At 45.1% G+C, this 15,571-nt stretch overlaps 1 protein-coding gene across 2 annotated transcripts in view; it reads right to left on the bottom strand.

The window, feature by feature from the left end:
- The window catches only part of BMP2 (bone morphogenetic protein 2), an 83,335-nt gene extending 68,097 nt beyond the window's left edge, over positions 1–15,238 (bottom strand). The window contains exons 1-3 of one of the 2 annotated variants that reach the window (XM_056488147.1): positions 15,150–15,238; positions 14,007–14,365; positions 11,521–11,758 (exon numbers count right to left, since the gene is read on the bottom strand). In XM_056488147.1, coding sequence (XP_056344122.1) covers positions 11,521–11,758; positions 14,007–14,358 — 590 coding nt within the window. In that variant the 5' untranslated portion in view covers positions 14,359–14,365; positions 15,150–15,238. Of the gene's footprint in view, positions 1–9,758; positions 11,759–14,006; positions 14,366–15,149 lie in introns of those variants that run through there. The other variant, XM_056488146.1, reaches the window with a different exon arrangement.
- Positions 15,239–15,571: the final 333 nt, after the last annotated feature.

Raw genomic sequence — 15,571 nt, 5'->3', positions numbered from 1 at the left:
GTCTTTCAGAGACAATTACAGAATTCTCATCATCTTACTTCAGCAAAGATTCAGCAAAATTTGCCATTCAATGTCCAGAATGCTCAGAATACAGAATTTAGAATTAAACTGAGAAATAGTTGCTCACCTGCCCCACAAGCACATTAAAGAAACTCTGGTTCATGGTTGCTTTGAACTCCAAATTTCAAGGGGAAAATTTTAGAAGATTTGATAGTTAGTTATGATAAATAACAAGTTTTTCCCTTGCCAGCCTAGCAGAGTTCTAACACAAAGTGGGAGAATCAGATTTTCTTGCCCACAGAGCAGTGATAAGGAGCCAATGGACAGAGGAGTGAAAAGGACTCTGATTTGATTCACACCAATGTCACCCATGCAACTGATTCAGGGGAAGCAGCCACCTCTTTTTTCATATTTAAACGTGAAACCTTATTTCAACATCTATTTAACACTAACATGTTGATGAATTTCCTAATGAGCAGGATCAGATGTTCTGAAGCATGTAACACTTCAGGGTTTTGCAAGCAGTTTACAAAGCCCTTTACTCTCTGAGTAACAGTCAGTGAGGAACCCAGGATCCAGGGGCTTTGGAAATATTTCCCTACCCTGGTAGCCATGCTTTAGGAACAGCAGTCCCCTGTTGACTCCCAGACACCCATCACTGAGCTCTGGGAGCAGCACCAATGGTCACTGAGGACAGATTTTCACCTCCTGCCTGCCTAGCACACAAAACTGACATGACTAAAGAGCAGCGAAAAAATGCAAAATCTGAAGGAACCTTTAATCTCTTTGGTTAAAAAGAAAAAAATGCAACCACTTACTAATGGAATGTTAAGATTGTGTATTAAACCCACAAAAGTCAGAAAACGAAGGAATTAAAGACTCCCTTGGCCCTTTTAACCCTTCCCTCTGCCTGTGTGCACTGCAGGCTTTTCATTACAGTCACATAACAGTGGGCAAAGGGACAGAACCATAGGTGACATTAAAGGGGGAGCACAGCTTGTTATGAAGCCCAGAAATGGAAATGTTAATAACTACTCACTGTGCCTTGTAAAAGTTTAATGTTCAGTATTAAAGAATGACAGGATACTAAAGAAACAGCAAGATGTTGTTATGGAGCAAAATGAAATCCTGAAGAAATGAGCTGTTGCTCTCAGTGAATATTTTGGTTAAAGTTTTCCTGCAGTGGGTATTTATTCCCCATGAACAAAAACAATGGTAATACATCACCATAAGGAACTGTCCCCAGTTCCTGCCCACATGGAATGGGCTGTTTGTCCTGCACAAAGCACCCATACCTGGATTTAAACCCTTCAGCAGGCTTGCAAGCTCTGTAGCTGCTGCATTCTGAGCAGCTGCACACTTCCCAATCCCTAATGCACACATCCTCCTCATGAGCAAGGAAATATTATTATCCTGGCTTTACAAATGAGAATCCTAGGCACAGAGAGATTAAAGCTGAGCATTTCAAAGCATCCCAGTTAATTAAAATGACTGGAAAATGGGTGTCCAAATTGTTTAGATACCTTTGAAGTCTCTGAATAATTATATTGCTCAAGGTCACACTGGGAGTTTATGGCTGACCCACAACTTGAACCCAGATTTCCAGCGTCCCACTCCAGCACCTTAATCACAAAGCCATCTTTGCTTTCCAATTTAATACTGGCCAGACCTGGTCCTCATGCAAACTGGTTACCAAGGGATGGAACCTGTCATTATGCCATATAATGGAGCTATCTATCTCTACCCTACAGGATAAACAGCAGTGCATGTAGGCATCTCCAAATTCTTTAAGGGACATATCATTACAAAACACTCAGGTGGCAGGAAGAGCTATTTGAGAATTAGCACACAGGGACAACAAGGGACTTTTCCAAATCCAGCTCCACAGCTGAGTAGCTTGGTGTCTCTCCTGTCCTTGGTCTGGAGGCCCCTCTGCTACATTCCACTTTTTCCTGATGTTGTATTTGATTAACAGCATTTCCTGTTAAGTTTTACCCAAAAAAGCCCTTCCCCACTGGTGTCAGCCTGCCTCTAAATTCCACTGCTTTTCATGACCTGGCCCATTTGACACTAGAGCATCAGTGATGCTGTTTCTTACCATCAGGCTTGCTAGACTACAGCACCAAATTAACCCACAAAGTTACTTAGAGAAGCACAGAGACTTCAGCAAAACAGAATAAAGGTGGAGGAGTCTTGTCCCAAAGGAAAAACTCATAAAGGACCTGTTGGAGAGAGCTCCACACCATAAAGAAGAGTTTCTGTGCAGCACTGCCAGACACTGCACTGAATGACACCACACTCTTGACTCTGGGGCCCTTGGTGAGGGCTGTACTTCACAAACCAGTTCTGACATCCATTAGAAACCTTGATCCCAATTCCTCCTGAGCACACACTCCAATTGCATTTAGAGCTGCAAGTCAGAAATCCACATTTTCCAAATGCTGATTCCTACCATTGGCACAAAGTCCTCTGGCCTTGGTAGGAACAGATGCAGGCACGAAGCAAAACCTCCCAGAGAGGATTTGGTCTCAGCTTCTCCCTAGCCACACCAACACCCTCCAGGATGTGGAATGCAGTGGAAGACAGATCAACATACAACACGTACACACACACACATCCCTAACATGCTGACTTTTTATCATGGAGGTTGCTAATTTCCCATGCTAAGAACAACCTTTGGAGCTGAAATGAATTATGTGTCTCATTCTGAGCGCATCAAAGAGCAGACAGCCTTTTTAAAAGAGTCAATATCACCTCAGCTGTGCTTTTGTTATCTAGCCCAAGGTTAAGGATTTGGCCTTGGGCTAACAATTGGCTCAGAAAACCAGGATCATGTAATGAGAGTTCCAGGAAGACAGAAAAACCAAAGCTTGGTAAAGGCACACTCTTCAAAGTGTCCCAGTACTTGACCTTCTTTTTTCCCCTCCCCTCCCCCCAAGATGCAGGAGGTAAAGAAGAGAGGAATGGAGCCTGAAACTCTGAAGGAAGTACTCCCATTGAAAGGAGCTGCAAAGACCTTCCCAGATTATTCCCAGACACTCAGGCTCATAGAGAAAGGTCTGACAACAAACTTTGCTCACCACTTAGATGGAAAAGCAGGCACTAACCCCCTGAATGGCTCAGGTCTCAAGAAGAGAAAACCTCTTAAAAATGCTAAAACTGTGATTATTTTTTTTGCTATGAAACAAAAATTAAACTGCTTCTATTTGAAAATTAAATGCAATCTTCAGAAAAAAGCTCAGACCTTCCAGCAGGCCCAAGCTGCAGCAGCCATCTGCCAGCAGCATGGTGTGCTGGGTTATAGGGAGCTCTTTGCAAAATACTGGTTGTTTTTCTTTTTTTTTTTAATATGTTTGCATTGGTTGGGGTTTTTTTTCTCAGAACCTGCACACAGGAGAGTCACAGGCCATTTTCTCCACTTTTTGCTGCTCACAAAAGCCAGAAGGCTCCACCCACGCTCCCAACACCATTTTCCCAGGGTTTGGTCCCTCTTTCCAAGGAACTGGCAGTGGGCACGCACCAGTAACCCAGCAGGTGTGCAGGAGCTCTCTCTAAATGACTCTGCCCTCTAGGGTACATTTGGGTTATATTTTCAAAGATTAAAATCTTTTCATCTACAAACCTGGGAGACTTCTTTACCCAACATGTCAAGAAGCAGTTAACCATTAACTATTTCTAAAACAAAAAAATAACACAAAAGGAAAAAAAAAAAAAATCACCAGACCAGGAAATATGAATCAATTAGTCTTTGATCCTCCCCTCAGTAATAACATCTAGAGAACACGGGTTACTGCTAATCCTAAACAACTCAAAATGTTGATGGACTTTAAAAGTACTAGTGGTTAAGCAAAGGAAAATTTCAATTCCATTTCTTTCTGATCTTTGAGTCTCAAGGTGCCATTGTGAGGCCTCTCCCCAGAGAACGTGGGGAAATCTTCTTTTTTCAGAATCTCAGGCTCCATGGTGTTCTCATGAGATTCCAACAAGGGAAGATTTAAAGTAATCCTGCTGTAAGTCTGGACACCAAAAGCAGTAAAATGACAACATATTTGTCATTTAAACAACAGGAATAAAAGAGTAACAATAATACCAGTGTTTTGCAGAACAAAATCACTCACTTTTTCACTCAAAGCTTTTAGCTCCACCTTTCATTTACAGTGCCATCTTTCATCTACAGTGCATTAGGACTTGGTCCAATAGCAACCAACTGTGACATCAAAACAGCTTTCACTCTATCACTATGATGTCAACTAGAAAAATCAGGATTCTTCATGAAAATGGCAGTGAGAGACTGCTTTTAAGTAAAATGTTTTTCATTCAAAGGAAGAGAGAAAATGCAAGCAGGAGAAAAAGTTGTGCTAGAACCACCCTTAATATAGAACAATTTAACACAACAAGCCAGTGATGTGTATAAGAAATAACAAAAGCCACAGTCTCTCTTCCTGACTCCTAAGGAGCCAATAACTCCCTTGGTCTATGAAATCCCATATGAAGTTATCAATAAACCCTGAGAAAAAAATGCAAAATTCAGGTTTACCATGAATTGAATCATTGTTTCTGGCTGTAAAGCAGAGACAGCCACAGGCAGATAGCCCTTCACCCTTCCTCCTCCCATCACCACTGGCCTTGCAATTAAGCTTCAATATGCCTGAATGTATTATTGATGTGGAAACAGCTATTTCCATCACGCCGCAGACATTCTATACTTTTGATGTCTGTGGTTACAGAGTCATTATTCCATACAACACTTTCCCATCACTAGGGTGTGCAGGATGCCATAAAAAGTGGTTTGTGCAAGTTCCAAACTACAGGAGTTATGTCAATCATTACCTTAAACACATTATTTTTTATAAGTGGTCACTCTGCCTCCTGAGGGTTTGCTCTAATAAAAACAACTGGATTGTCTGAGAACCAACTCAGTAGAGCTGTGCTGATTTGCAGATCTGGTTGATATTGCCATCTTTTAATCTGCATATTGTTTCCAGGAAGATGATGATGATAGTAATAATAGTAGTAATAATAAAAAATAATAATAATAATTTGCTTCTGTTTGTAGTGAAACACTGCTAGAGTTGAAGGCTTTGTTTTAATGAGACACACTGAATGAAGCAGTGTCCTGCAGTGCAAGAAGTACATGTCAACCTTGGCATTATGAGCCAAGCTACAGTGCAATACTCATAATTTTCTTGGTGATCTCCCAGAAAAACCTTCTTAATTTAATCTTTAATGGGATTATCAGCCTCATTAAATTGCAAATCTTCCCCAGTCCAGCTGTTGTGGGAACCTGAACTTTCATAATATTATCAATTTGCTGCTCTGCTCTCTCTACCTGAAGTCCCCTTTGAAGTTTTAACACTTTCAGCTTCAAAAGCCTGCAGGGTCCTTCCCTACTTCCCCAATGAAAATCCCTGCCTTTTTTCAAGCTAAACCCATACTAACCTGCTCCCTTCCACTGCAGACCTTGCCCACAGTAGCTCTGGTCTAATTCCTGTGGAGGCAGCCAAGTAGATTTTGCAGAAGGCCCTGCAAGAACAAGCTGTGAAGAGCAAACCCACCTCTCCTGAGCCAAGAGCCAGGCTGCCCACTGCAGATTCCCTGCTCCTGGAGAGGTACAAGAGCTCTCAGCCTCTGCTCTTCTATGGAGGGCAGCACAAGCCCAGGCAGGTATTCCAGCTGAGTGCCTTCACAGCACTATGGAAATACAGATGGAAATGAGCTCTGGCCCTCATGTTTCTGGCAAGTTCCACCCACAGTCCCTGCTGTGCCCAGTGGGTGCATGCCTTCAGACCTGTCCCAAACTAAGGTTCCTGCTGAAGGCTGGGACAAAGTCGTCTCTGCAAAGGACACAAAACCAGGACAAACCCAGTGTACCCAGCTTTTCCAAGTTACTGTTTCACAGGGCTCATGGACAGGAGGTTGCTAAATCCTGGAGGGCACTAACAGGTGATGAGATTCCAAAAAAAAAGGAAACTCCACCTTAGGAAACCATTACTGTTTGTTGCAGGCAAAGCTGTCAGGAGTACAGGTAATGAAGGATTAGTACTGGAGAGACAGGAAAGTAGTAATCTTAAAATACTTCTAGAATTCTTTTTGTGCCTAAGCAAGGCAAAAGCAGTAACCATGTGTGTGCCTACTTTCTCACACACCTGCAAAACCTCTTTGGAGAAGTAAACAAAAAAATTGGAGCACAGCAAAGTACTATTCTGAAGGAGCTGGGATTTTTTTCCTTGTACACAGTAGTCTAACAAAACAAACCACTGTTGCTTGTATCAAACACCCTCCTTACTGCACTAACATGTACAATCCAAGTATCCTTCTGAACCTAGCTTCTTGTTCCTTTCCTTTGTAACTAAAAAACAAAGTGGTCTGTTGCCTGTAGCAATCTTTAAAAATGCATTTAATGCCTTTGGCTTTTTTGTTATTATTTTCAGCAGCTTAAGTCAACTGGGAACAAGATTTGTGGTTCTCCTGTTTTAAGGCCACAACATATCAAGTTCTCATAGCAGCAGTCTGCCCTCCCAAAAGGGGTTGCCTTGATATACAGGAGAAATTAAACATTCCATATCCATAATTAGATAAATAATACTTCAGGCAAGATATGGCACCTTTAAAAGTGCCTTTTCAGGCTTGGATTTTACTTTGCTTGTTACTACAGAAACCATCTAGCAACCAAAATCTAACACAGACTCCACCCAAAACAGAGGAAAACAATATAGACAGAGTAGGTTCTTCCTCCCCACTTTTTTCCCCTCCCTTTGCCCCCTCCTTTTTCTTTTTTTGAAAGGGTGGGTGAATGCTCAGGAGAAGTATCTTACTGTGCAAAGGATAGGAGCATTTTGCATGCAGTTGAAACAGTAAAGCTCTGATTGCAGATGACAGCAATGAAAGCAGGAATGAGTAATGAGCAATAAGAAATGCGCAATGCGGGATGAGGATATAATTTCCACACATCGGCTAAAGAAAGGTTTACACTCTTAAGCAATAAAAACAAACCATTAAGCCAGACGTGCACTGTCAGGAAGTATAAAACAGTTCTTGAAACTCTGCAGCTACTATACAAAAGCTTTTGTTTCATAAACTTTTGTTTCCTGATCTTCATAAAACATTAACATCAAGCAGCCATATGGCAATTAGCTGCCTCCTGAAATCAATAAAAAAACCACCCCAAAAATCAACAACTTAGGAATAACCATACAGTAAAATAGCTCAATAATTATCCTCTTCTAATAGTGTAGTGAAGCGAGTCTGATACAAACACAGTGTGGATGAGCTCGCTCCTCCTCCACAGCTGAGAGCACAACAAATCATGTTCCTCTCTGAGCCTCACAGTGGGGATGTGAGCCTCACCTGCCTGCTGGGGGGAGCAGGGATGCGGCCACCCAAACCCTGGCTGGGCAGGGAAGGGTCCACACCCGGCTGTGGAGAGCCCAGGGCAGCCCAGCAGAGCAGCCCCTGCTCACTGGGATTGGCCAATGCTCTCGGGAGAGCTTACCTCAACTGAAGATCCTCCTCTACATGCTGCTGACCTCAGAAGTCCAACTGAATTTTGCGCAAAAATTATCAAGCCACTCGACAAAGCTGCTACTGAGTCTCAAAAGGACAAGGAGACATGCTGATCACATTTGTGTTTAGAGAGATGCTTATCTGAAATGCACAAAGGGTGACATTATCTATCACAATCTCTGCCTATATAAATTATATAAGTGCCTAGAAGCAAAATGTTTAGGACCTATAGGGTAACAAAGGCAGTTTTGCCTTCAAAATATTTTGCTTTTTCTCCTCTTAAGAGGAAAAAAAGCCCTTTTCTCCTCGTATAATACTAATAAGTACTAAAGAACTAAAGTAAGTACTAGTGTGCTGTGGTAACAGAATACCTTTAGTATTTAGCATTGTTTACAGCCATTACCAGACTTTCAAAAGATGCTGGAAAGTTCAAAGAAAGCCTTTCAGAAAGGCTGTCTGATCATCTAGAAGAATTCAGGAACCCAACTGATCTCTAGGAGAACTTCTTACTACTCATCTGTGAAAGTTTGTTCTGTTTCTTTTACTTTAAGTCCTAGACAAAGCCTTTAGTGCAGCACTCTCACATCTCCAACCTAGAGAGTGAGGTCAAGGTTAAGGATTTAAAGGCACATTACAAAACCAGTTCTGCAGAAATTTATTGACGTGCTGAGCTTGACACCTGCATATTTCCTCCTCAAAATCAGTATGGAACTGATGAATCTGTGGCTAACACTAAGCAGTTACAGAAATGCCTAAAAAGAGTCAAGTTTGCAGTGACACATTGGCCTCCCAGTATACTTTACTAAGGATGCAATTCCTTGTCAAGCACCAGGAGGTTTGCCCGTGCAAGGAATGCAGCACCACGCCACGACCAGCTCCAGCTCATGCATAGGCAAGTGCTGCAGCCAACTTTTTGGCAACAAAATTAGCATCAGTGTGTTCTCATGCCTTACAGAAGTACAGCAGACACCACTCTGTAAAGAGCCTCTCTCAGTCTCGTTACGCATCAGGGAACTGTGAGACTTCAGCATAGCAACACCAGGGCTGAGGGTCTGGTTGGAAGTGCTGCAGGTTCTCGACCAATTTCACAGGGTTGGGATCACAACTTTCATGCTCATCATTAAGTTTTCAGCACTTGTCAGCTTTATCAAGCTTAGGTTTTACAGTACAGTAACACAGCTCTGACTTGACTGCACAAGCACACATCACAAACACCAAATCCTTGCTGAACCTCCACTGCAGCACAGACGACCTTGCCAAAGCAACAACCGCAAACTCATCCAGCACCAGGAAAGCTGGCAAAAAGCAAAAGGTAAACCAAACTCCTGCACATGTGATGCTTCATCCCTAAAAACATCAGCCACCAGAATAGCACCAGTGTTTTGACAAAGCACCTGGGGATTGTCCACTCAGCCAAGCCCCAGGCTGCTATGTAGTATCAGCATGACCAACACCAGCTACCTCTCAAAATTAAGCAGAGCCCAACTGCAGAGTGGTGGATCGTTCTCTGACAGCTGTTAAAAATACTGCTGGTACAAAGAAATGCATCAGTTTTAGCTCACCACAGAACCTTACAGCCCAAGAGATTTTTAAGCTCTTTTCCATTTTAAGAAAAAAATGGAAGCAGCCAGCAGGTAAATAGTTTCTCTCTCCAATTCTCTGTACCCTCTACTTTTTGTGTTGAACAGCAAAGGATTGTTCTACAAGAGGACCTGTAAGACATCATCAGGTTAGCTTTTCTGATCAACCCATCTAGTTAGTATCACTGCTGCAACCAGATGATTCTGGTAAAACAAAGACACTTGGGGAAGGCCAGGAGAAAAAAGAAGGGTTCATCAACAAAACATCAGGAGGCCCAAATCAGAGATTCCCACAGCTGACTGAGAGAGGTCCTTACAAGGCCCATTGCACTCATGGCTTCAGGAAGTGTCACCTCAGTTCACCAGATCCAGAACTGGACCCACAACAGAGCTCCAGGGGATGATCAAGAAGCCCACTGAAGCTCCTTTCCTGCTCTCCTATTTCAGCACAGCTCTCACACAATGCCCCAGGCTCTGCCTGCCACACCAGGTGTGGAACACACAACAGGCACAATCAGTATCAGCTTTAATGCTCTGTTTGCCTACTGCAAATCCCACCTTGCCCCTTACATGAAGGATTAAAAAAAACAGTAAGATGATGCAAGCACAAGTTGTTCTTGTGATGACTGCACAAGTGAACCATTTTTCTTACAGACTGGACTTCTCAGAAAGAAACATCAGAACTCTATGATTTATTATCCGAAATAAATTTAAACATTTGGGAAGGGAAAAAAATGGTTTCCAACACAAAACCCTGGAAATGAAGAGAGGCTAATCTGCCAAACAGCAAAACCATTAGCTGAGGTTAGAGAGGAGGCTGCATATGACAACAGCTTTCTGTATGTAGGGCAAAAATTGCAGATTAATTTCACTGTAACACTCCACAGAAGTGAGCTCTCATCTGAGGTGAGAAAGTATGCAAGGCTTTTCCAACTGTTAAAGACAAGGGCCAGTACAAATTAGGTAAGTATTCCTCTTTAGCATAGATAATCACAAAAAAAGGATGACATTTTAGTTTTTATTTTATATTTGGCCAGGACTTTTAAAGGAAGGACTTTTAAAGGAAACATCAAACATTCACTTTTCTGTAGGTCTAGAAAGGATTCAGTCTTCCCCCACCCCCACCTCCCATAGGATTTCTATTGGCCCTTATATTCATGCTGCAAATTAGTTGGGAATAGCAGTATTTATACTAGATCAGCAACGTCTGGTTCTTATCCAAATGTTCCACCTAAAGAGGATGCCAGTTCTCATGGATTGGACAGCCCACCCTGCAGCATTCCTGAGAATTGTACAATATAATCTTGAAAGTCAGCAGAGTGGATTATCCACTTTTTTCTGGACTTGAACTTGTGACCTTAACAGTAGCACAGCAGAAAGCAAATGTGCTATGCACTTTGCCATAGTAACCTTCCATGTATTCTTTTCAACTTAAATACACACAATTGAAACAGCTACAATTTTGGAAAATTATGTACAAACCCTATATTTTTTTCTTTTTTGATTACATATAAATACAAATTAGCTATTCTTCTAAAAAGTGGTTATAATAGTAAATAAATACAAAATAAGAATCTGACCATTATACTTCATGTGCTGGGGTTAAACCCATATAAAATGTACAACTAAAATACATTTAAAATCTTTAAAGGAATATTTCTCTGATTAAAATATTTGTTTTCCCAACTTTTTCGTAGACATAAATATATTTTCAAAATAGTTGTGTTTTTTTTTCTTTCCATTTCATTACATAAATAAAGTCTTCATTGGGAAATATTAAAGTGTCAGCTATTTTTTTTTTTTTTGCATTTGTCTAATATATTTGCTGTGTCAGCGGCACCCACAACCCTCCACAACCATATCTTGATAGTTCTTTAATACAACTTTTTCATTTTCATCAAGGTAGAGCATGGAAATAGCACTCAGTTCTGTCGGCACACAGCAAGCCTTGGGGATTTTGGAATTCACTGAATTGACCAAAGTCTGAACAATGGCATGGTTTGTTGAGTTTAGATGATCTGCCAGAGGAAAAGGACATTCCCCATGGCAGTAAAAGGCACTATACCCCGGCGGGGCAACAATCCAGTCATTCCACCCCACATCATTGAAGTCCACATACAAGGGATGCCTTTTGCAACTGTATTTGTGGCGTTTACGCTGTTTGTGTTTCGCTTGACGCTTTTCTCTTTTATGGAGCGGGTGTCCCTTGCCATCATGCCCAAACGTCACTAACAATGGCCTGAGCTGAGACCAGCTATCTTCATCCTGATGTAAAGACCTGCTAATCCTAACGTGCCTCTTGGAGGCACTGTTCTCTTTGTCCAAGTGAACCACCTCTACCACAAACCCATGATTAGGTTGTCCATGTGCAATCCACCTCAAAACAGCTGGCGTTACATCAAAACTTTCCCATTTACTTGCATTATGATGCACCAACCTGGTGTCCAAAAGTCTTGTGACAGGGTCCTTAGAGGTGGCTGTGGCTGGCTTTATAATTTCATAAATATTAATACGGTGATGGTAGCTGCTGTTGTTCTCAAAGGCTCCGTGCACCTGTTGCCGAAAAATCTGGAGTTCAGCTGAGGTGATAGACTCCTCATTAGGGATGGAAGTTAAATTAAAGAAGAAACGCCGTGCTGTTTTCCCACTCGTTTCTGGCAGTTCTTCCAAAACTTCTAATTTGGTTAAAAAGGGAAAATAAAAGAGAAAAAAGGATAAAATCAGAAAGTGAGACAATCAATCATACCCCTAAGACTGTCTGCTGATGGCAGCTTTCAAATGACCGCCAAGACCCAAAAGACTTTCAGGCAGAAAATACTGTGATCCTTGTTAGTTTGTTTATGCAAGCATGTATAGCATGAAGTTAAAAATGCTTCATTCATTGTTACACATTCAGATTGGATCCTGGTGGTCTTTGCCTTCCAGGTAGTATCATTAGAAGCAAGAAATATACAGCATTAATTTGGATTTCAATGACATGAATGAAGAACTCAAGCACTAAAGTTATTGGAGAATCATTAAAACTAGTGGAGGACTTTGGGTAACTGTTGCATTTCTGATTTTTTTCTGAGAATACAGCTCTAACATCAATTCCTTAAACTCCATTCTGAAAAACATTACTGTGCAATTTAGGTGACCTACAAATCTTAACATATGGGTTTTTGTGTGTTTAATTAGAGATGGTGAGCTCGGCATCCATAACGGTGCTTTATTGAAGCACACCCCAAAAGGGCCATAAAGAGCAGGAAGATTCAACTGCTGAAATAGGAGTGGATGGAGAACAGATAATGAAACAAAGTCACTTCCAAACAAAAAGTTTATAAAACCACCAAAACCAAACAATCAAGAAATTACTAAACTTCAGGCCATCCCCACCTTTGAGAAACAACTGAATGGAGCTTCAGGAGCAGCACAATATGCCTGGGGTTGCTATATACATTGTTGCTACAGACATTAAGTTAAAAGTATTTCCCAAAAGAAAATTCTCTCATGAGAGAGTTTTTTGACTTTGGTGCTAAATATACTGAAGGGGAAAAACAAAACAAAACAAAACAAATCACTTTCTAAGGGGGAGTCCTAACTGTTGTTAGCTATTCTTACTGCTGTAACCATTCTCCTTTGGATCCTGTACAAATCTCTGCATAAGGTAAGGCTCAGCCTTATGGTCTTTCAGGACCAGATCAGTATTTGCTAGCATGCAAATATTTTTGAATGGTCACTGACAAACTTCTGCACTCAAGAAGTCACTAATGCAGTGAGAATTCAGTGAAAAGATGGGAGTCACATTGATTTTCTTCCAAATTTTAAAAAAACTGTAACACTGGTTTTCTAACAAAGTCAGCTTTTGCTATAATTGTATGACTACTTCAAGCTGCGGATTTTATCATCTGGCTAAACTTTACCAACTTTGCCCTTTCAACTCCTCTCTCATTCAGCCCCTTGCCCACAATCCTTAGGTTTAACATGAATGACCATCGTACTAGTTTTTCCCCATTAACTGCCAGATTTTTATTTCCCATGTAGGGAAAGCTGGATGAGGAGAGATTAGATATCACCATTCACCTCCCTCACCGTAAGGCTTTCCACTAAACAGCACGTCCTCTTCTCAAAGGCCGCCTCCTTTTAGAAACTTAAAAACTAATTAATATCTTTTCTTGACACAGCTTCACTCTAAAAGCAGGGGGAAACTGCGTTTTCATTGCTTTTGCAGCGGGGCCACTGCATGGCAGCACCGGAGAGCCGCAGCCAGGAGCAATTACAACCTGGGGAAACGCTTCCCAAAAAAGCACGTGAGCGACACGCGCCTCAGCGGCTCCGCGGCCCGGCTAACGCCACCGCCGCTGCTTGGGCTACGGGACCGGGAAACGCCCCGAGCGGAGTGAAGGTCTGTCCCTGCTGTCGCTGCCTCGGGGGCTGCGGGCGGGCAGGGGATGCAGAGGCGCTGCTGGAGCCTCGCAGGTGAGAGCCGAGCGCGGCTTTGGGCAGCCTGGGCACTGCGAGCGCTCCTCGACGGCAGCCCCCGAGCGTGTCGCGATCAATTGTTTCATTGATCTCTCACACGGGGATTAGAAAAGGATTAGAAACCTGCTCAGCGGCCCGGCTCAGCCGCGCATCAGGCAGCCTTCCCTGCTTTCTAGCCTCGCAGGAAAGCAGCGATTTGTGGGAACGCTTAACCCGGAGCCGCGCTGGTTTAGCGGGAAAAGTCAATAAACAGGAGCGCCCCGGCAGACGACGAGTGGAGAAAAGGGATTTGGCAGAGCAAGAGCTCCGCAGCAGCGCCCGTCGGGCAGCGCACCCGGCCGGGAGACGCACGGCGCGAACCCCGCGGTACCGGCGGGAGGAATCCGCCCCCCGCTCCTCCTCCGGCCCGGCCCTGCCCTCCCCTCCGATCCCGCAGCCCGCGGAGCCCCCGCCCGGCCGTACCTTCGTGGTGGAAGCTGCGGACGGTGTTGGCGCGGCTGGCCGCCCGCTCCAGCGGGAAGCCCAGCGCCGCCGGCTGCCCCAGCTGCTGCCCCGCGTGCAGGCGGTAGAGGTCCAGCATGTAGGGCGGGATGACGACGTCCTTGCCGGGGCTGGGTCGCCGCTTGAGCCCGAACATGTGGAGCAGGCGCAGCTCGAACTCGCTGAGCAGGTCCTCGGGGCGCTGCGCGGCCGAGGCGGCGCGGCCCGGCTCGCTGAAGCGCCGCCGACCCACCTCGGGCATGAGCCCGGCCGCGCCGCCCAGCAGCGCCTGGCAGAGCAGCAGCGCCAGCAGCGAGCGCGTCACGGCAACCATGATCAACCTGCGCGGAGGAGGAGGAGGCGATGGGAGCCAGTCAGCGCGGACACCGCGCCGGGGGAGTGGGGGGGACGGGCGGGGACGGTCCGCAGGTGGGACCCAGCCCGGCGCCGGGCCATGGCCGCGGAGCCCCCGCCGCGGACCGGCCGGCGGAGCCCCCCGAGGGGCCGCTTCAGGTGCGCGGCGGCACCGAAATCCCCGTGGCAGGAGATCAAAGGGAGCGAGGCGGGACGGGGGAGCGGAGCGGGGCGCTCCGCAACAAAGCGGCGCGGAGGTGAAGGGAGGAGGGGACGCGGCCGGGGGCACCGCCGGGGCCGGGGCGCAGGTGTGCGCCGGGCCGGGCCTCCCGCCGCCGCTCACCGGCAAGGGAAGGGAAGGGAAGGGGCGGCTGCCCAGCAAAGCCAGCTACCCGCCGAGCTCCCGTCCCGACCCCCGGGTTCCCCCCACACATCCCGCTGAGCCGAGCCGCGGGGGCTCCGGGCCGGCTCCGCTTCCCCCGCGGCGGGGCAGCGGCTTCCCTCAGCGAGGGAAAAGTAGAGCTGTTTCCCCTCGGCGGAGTGGAAGAAGGGGAAGGAGGAAAATACATATCCTGCTACGTCCTTAGCCAAACCCACAGGATGACATTCTCCCCCGTGAAACTTTGGGCTGGATTATTATAATAGTAATAATAGTTATGATTAGTGTCCCGTCCCCCCTCTCTCTTCCAGAGCGCTAGCACCTCCGCCGTGGCCCACGGAGTCATCCTGCGGAGAAGGCTTTCAGCGGATCTGCGACCGCCGGAGCTATACCTGTGTGCAGCAGCAGGGGTTGTGTCTGCAGGAGGGTGTTCTGCTCTCGGGGTGTTTTTCCCGCATCACTTGGTGTTACTCCAAACTTCGCTGCTGCTCCTCTACAGCTGCCGAGCAGAAAATAGAAGTTCCCTGAAGTGCAGTCCGCCTCGGAAACATACTTTTAGCAGCTGGTTGAGGAGGCAGAAGGCAAGTCCCAGCCAGGGAAAAAGCGTCTCCCTTTTAAAAGCAGCGATCGTGAAGTTGCTTCTTCTTCTTCCTCCTCCTCGCGTGTGTGTGCCTGCCCGTGAATGGGTCCCTACGTGTCTACGGAGTTAAAAGGCTCCTTTTCAAAAATGTCCTTTGCATCACGCTCATCAAACAGATGGACATTTACCGAGACTCCCGCAGCAACATCAAGATGAAGCTTAACTTGTCTCCGC

This window comes from Oenanthe melanoleuca, chromosome 3, assembly GCF_029582105.1.
Source record: "Oenanthe melanoleuca isolate GR-GAL-2019-014 chromosome 3, OMel1.0, whole genome shotgun sequence".
Classification (NCBI taxonomy): Eukaryota; Metazoa; Chordata; class Aves; order Passeriformes; family Muscicapidae; genus Oenanthe; species Oenanthe melanoleuca.
This window is presented reverse-complemented; position numbering and strand designations above follow the sequence as displayed.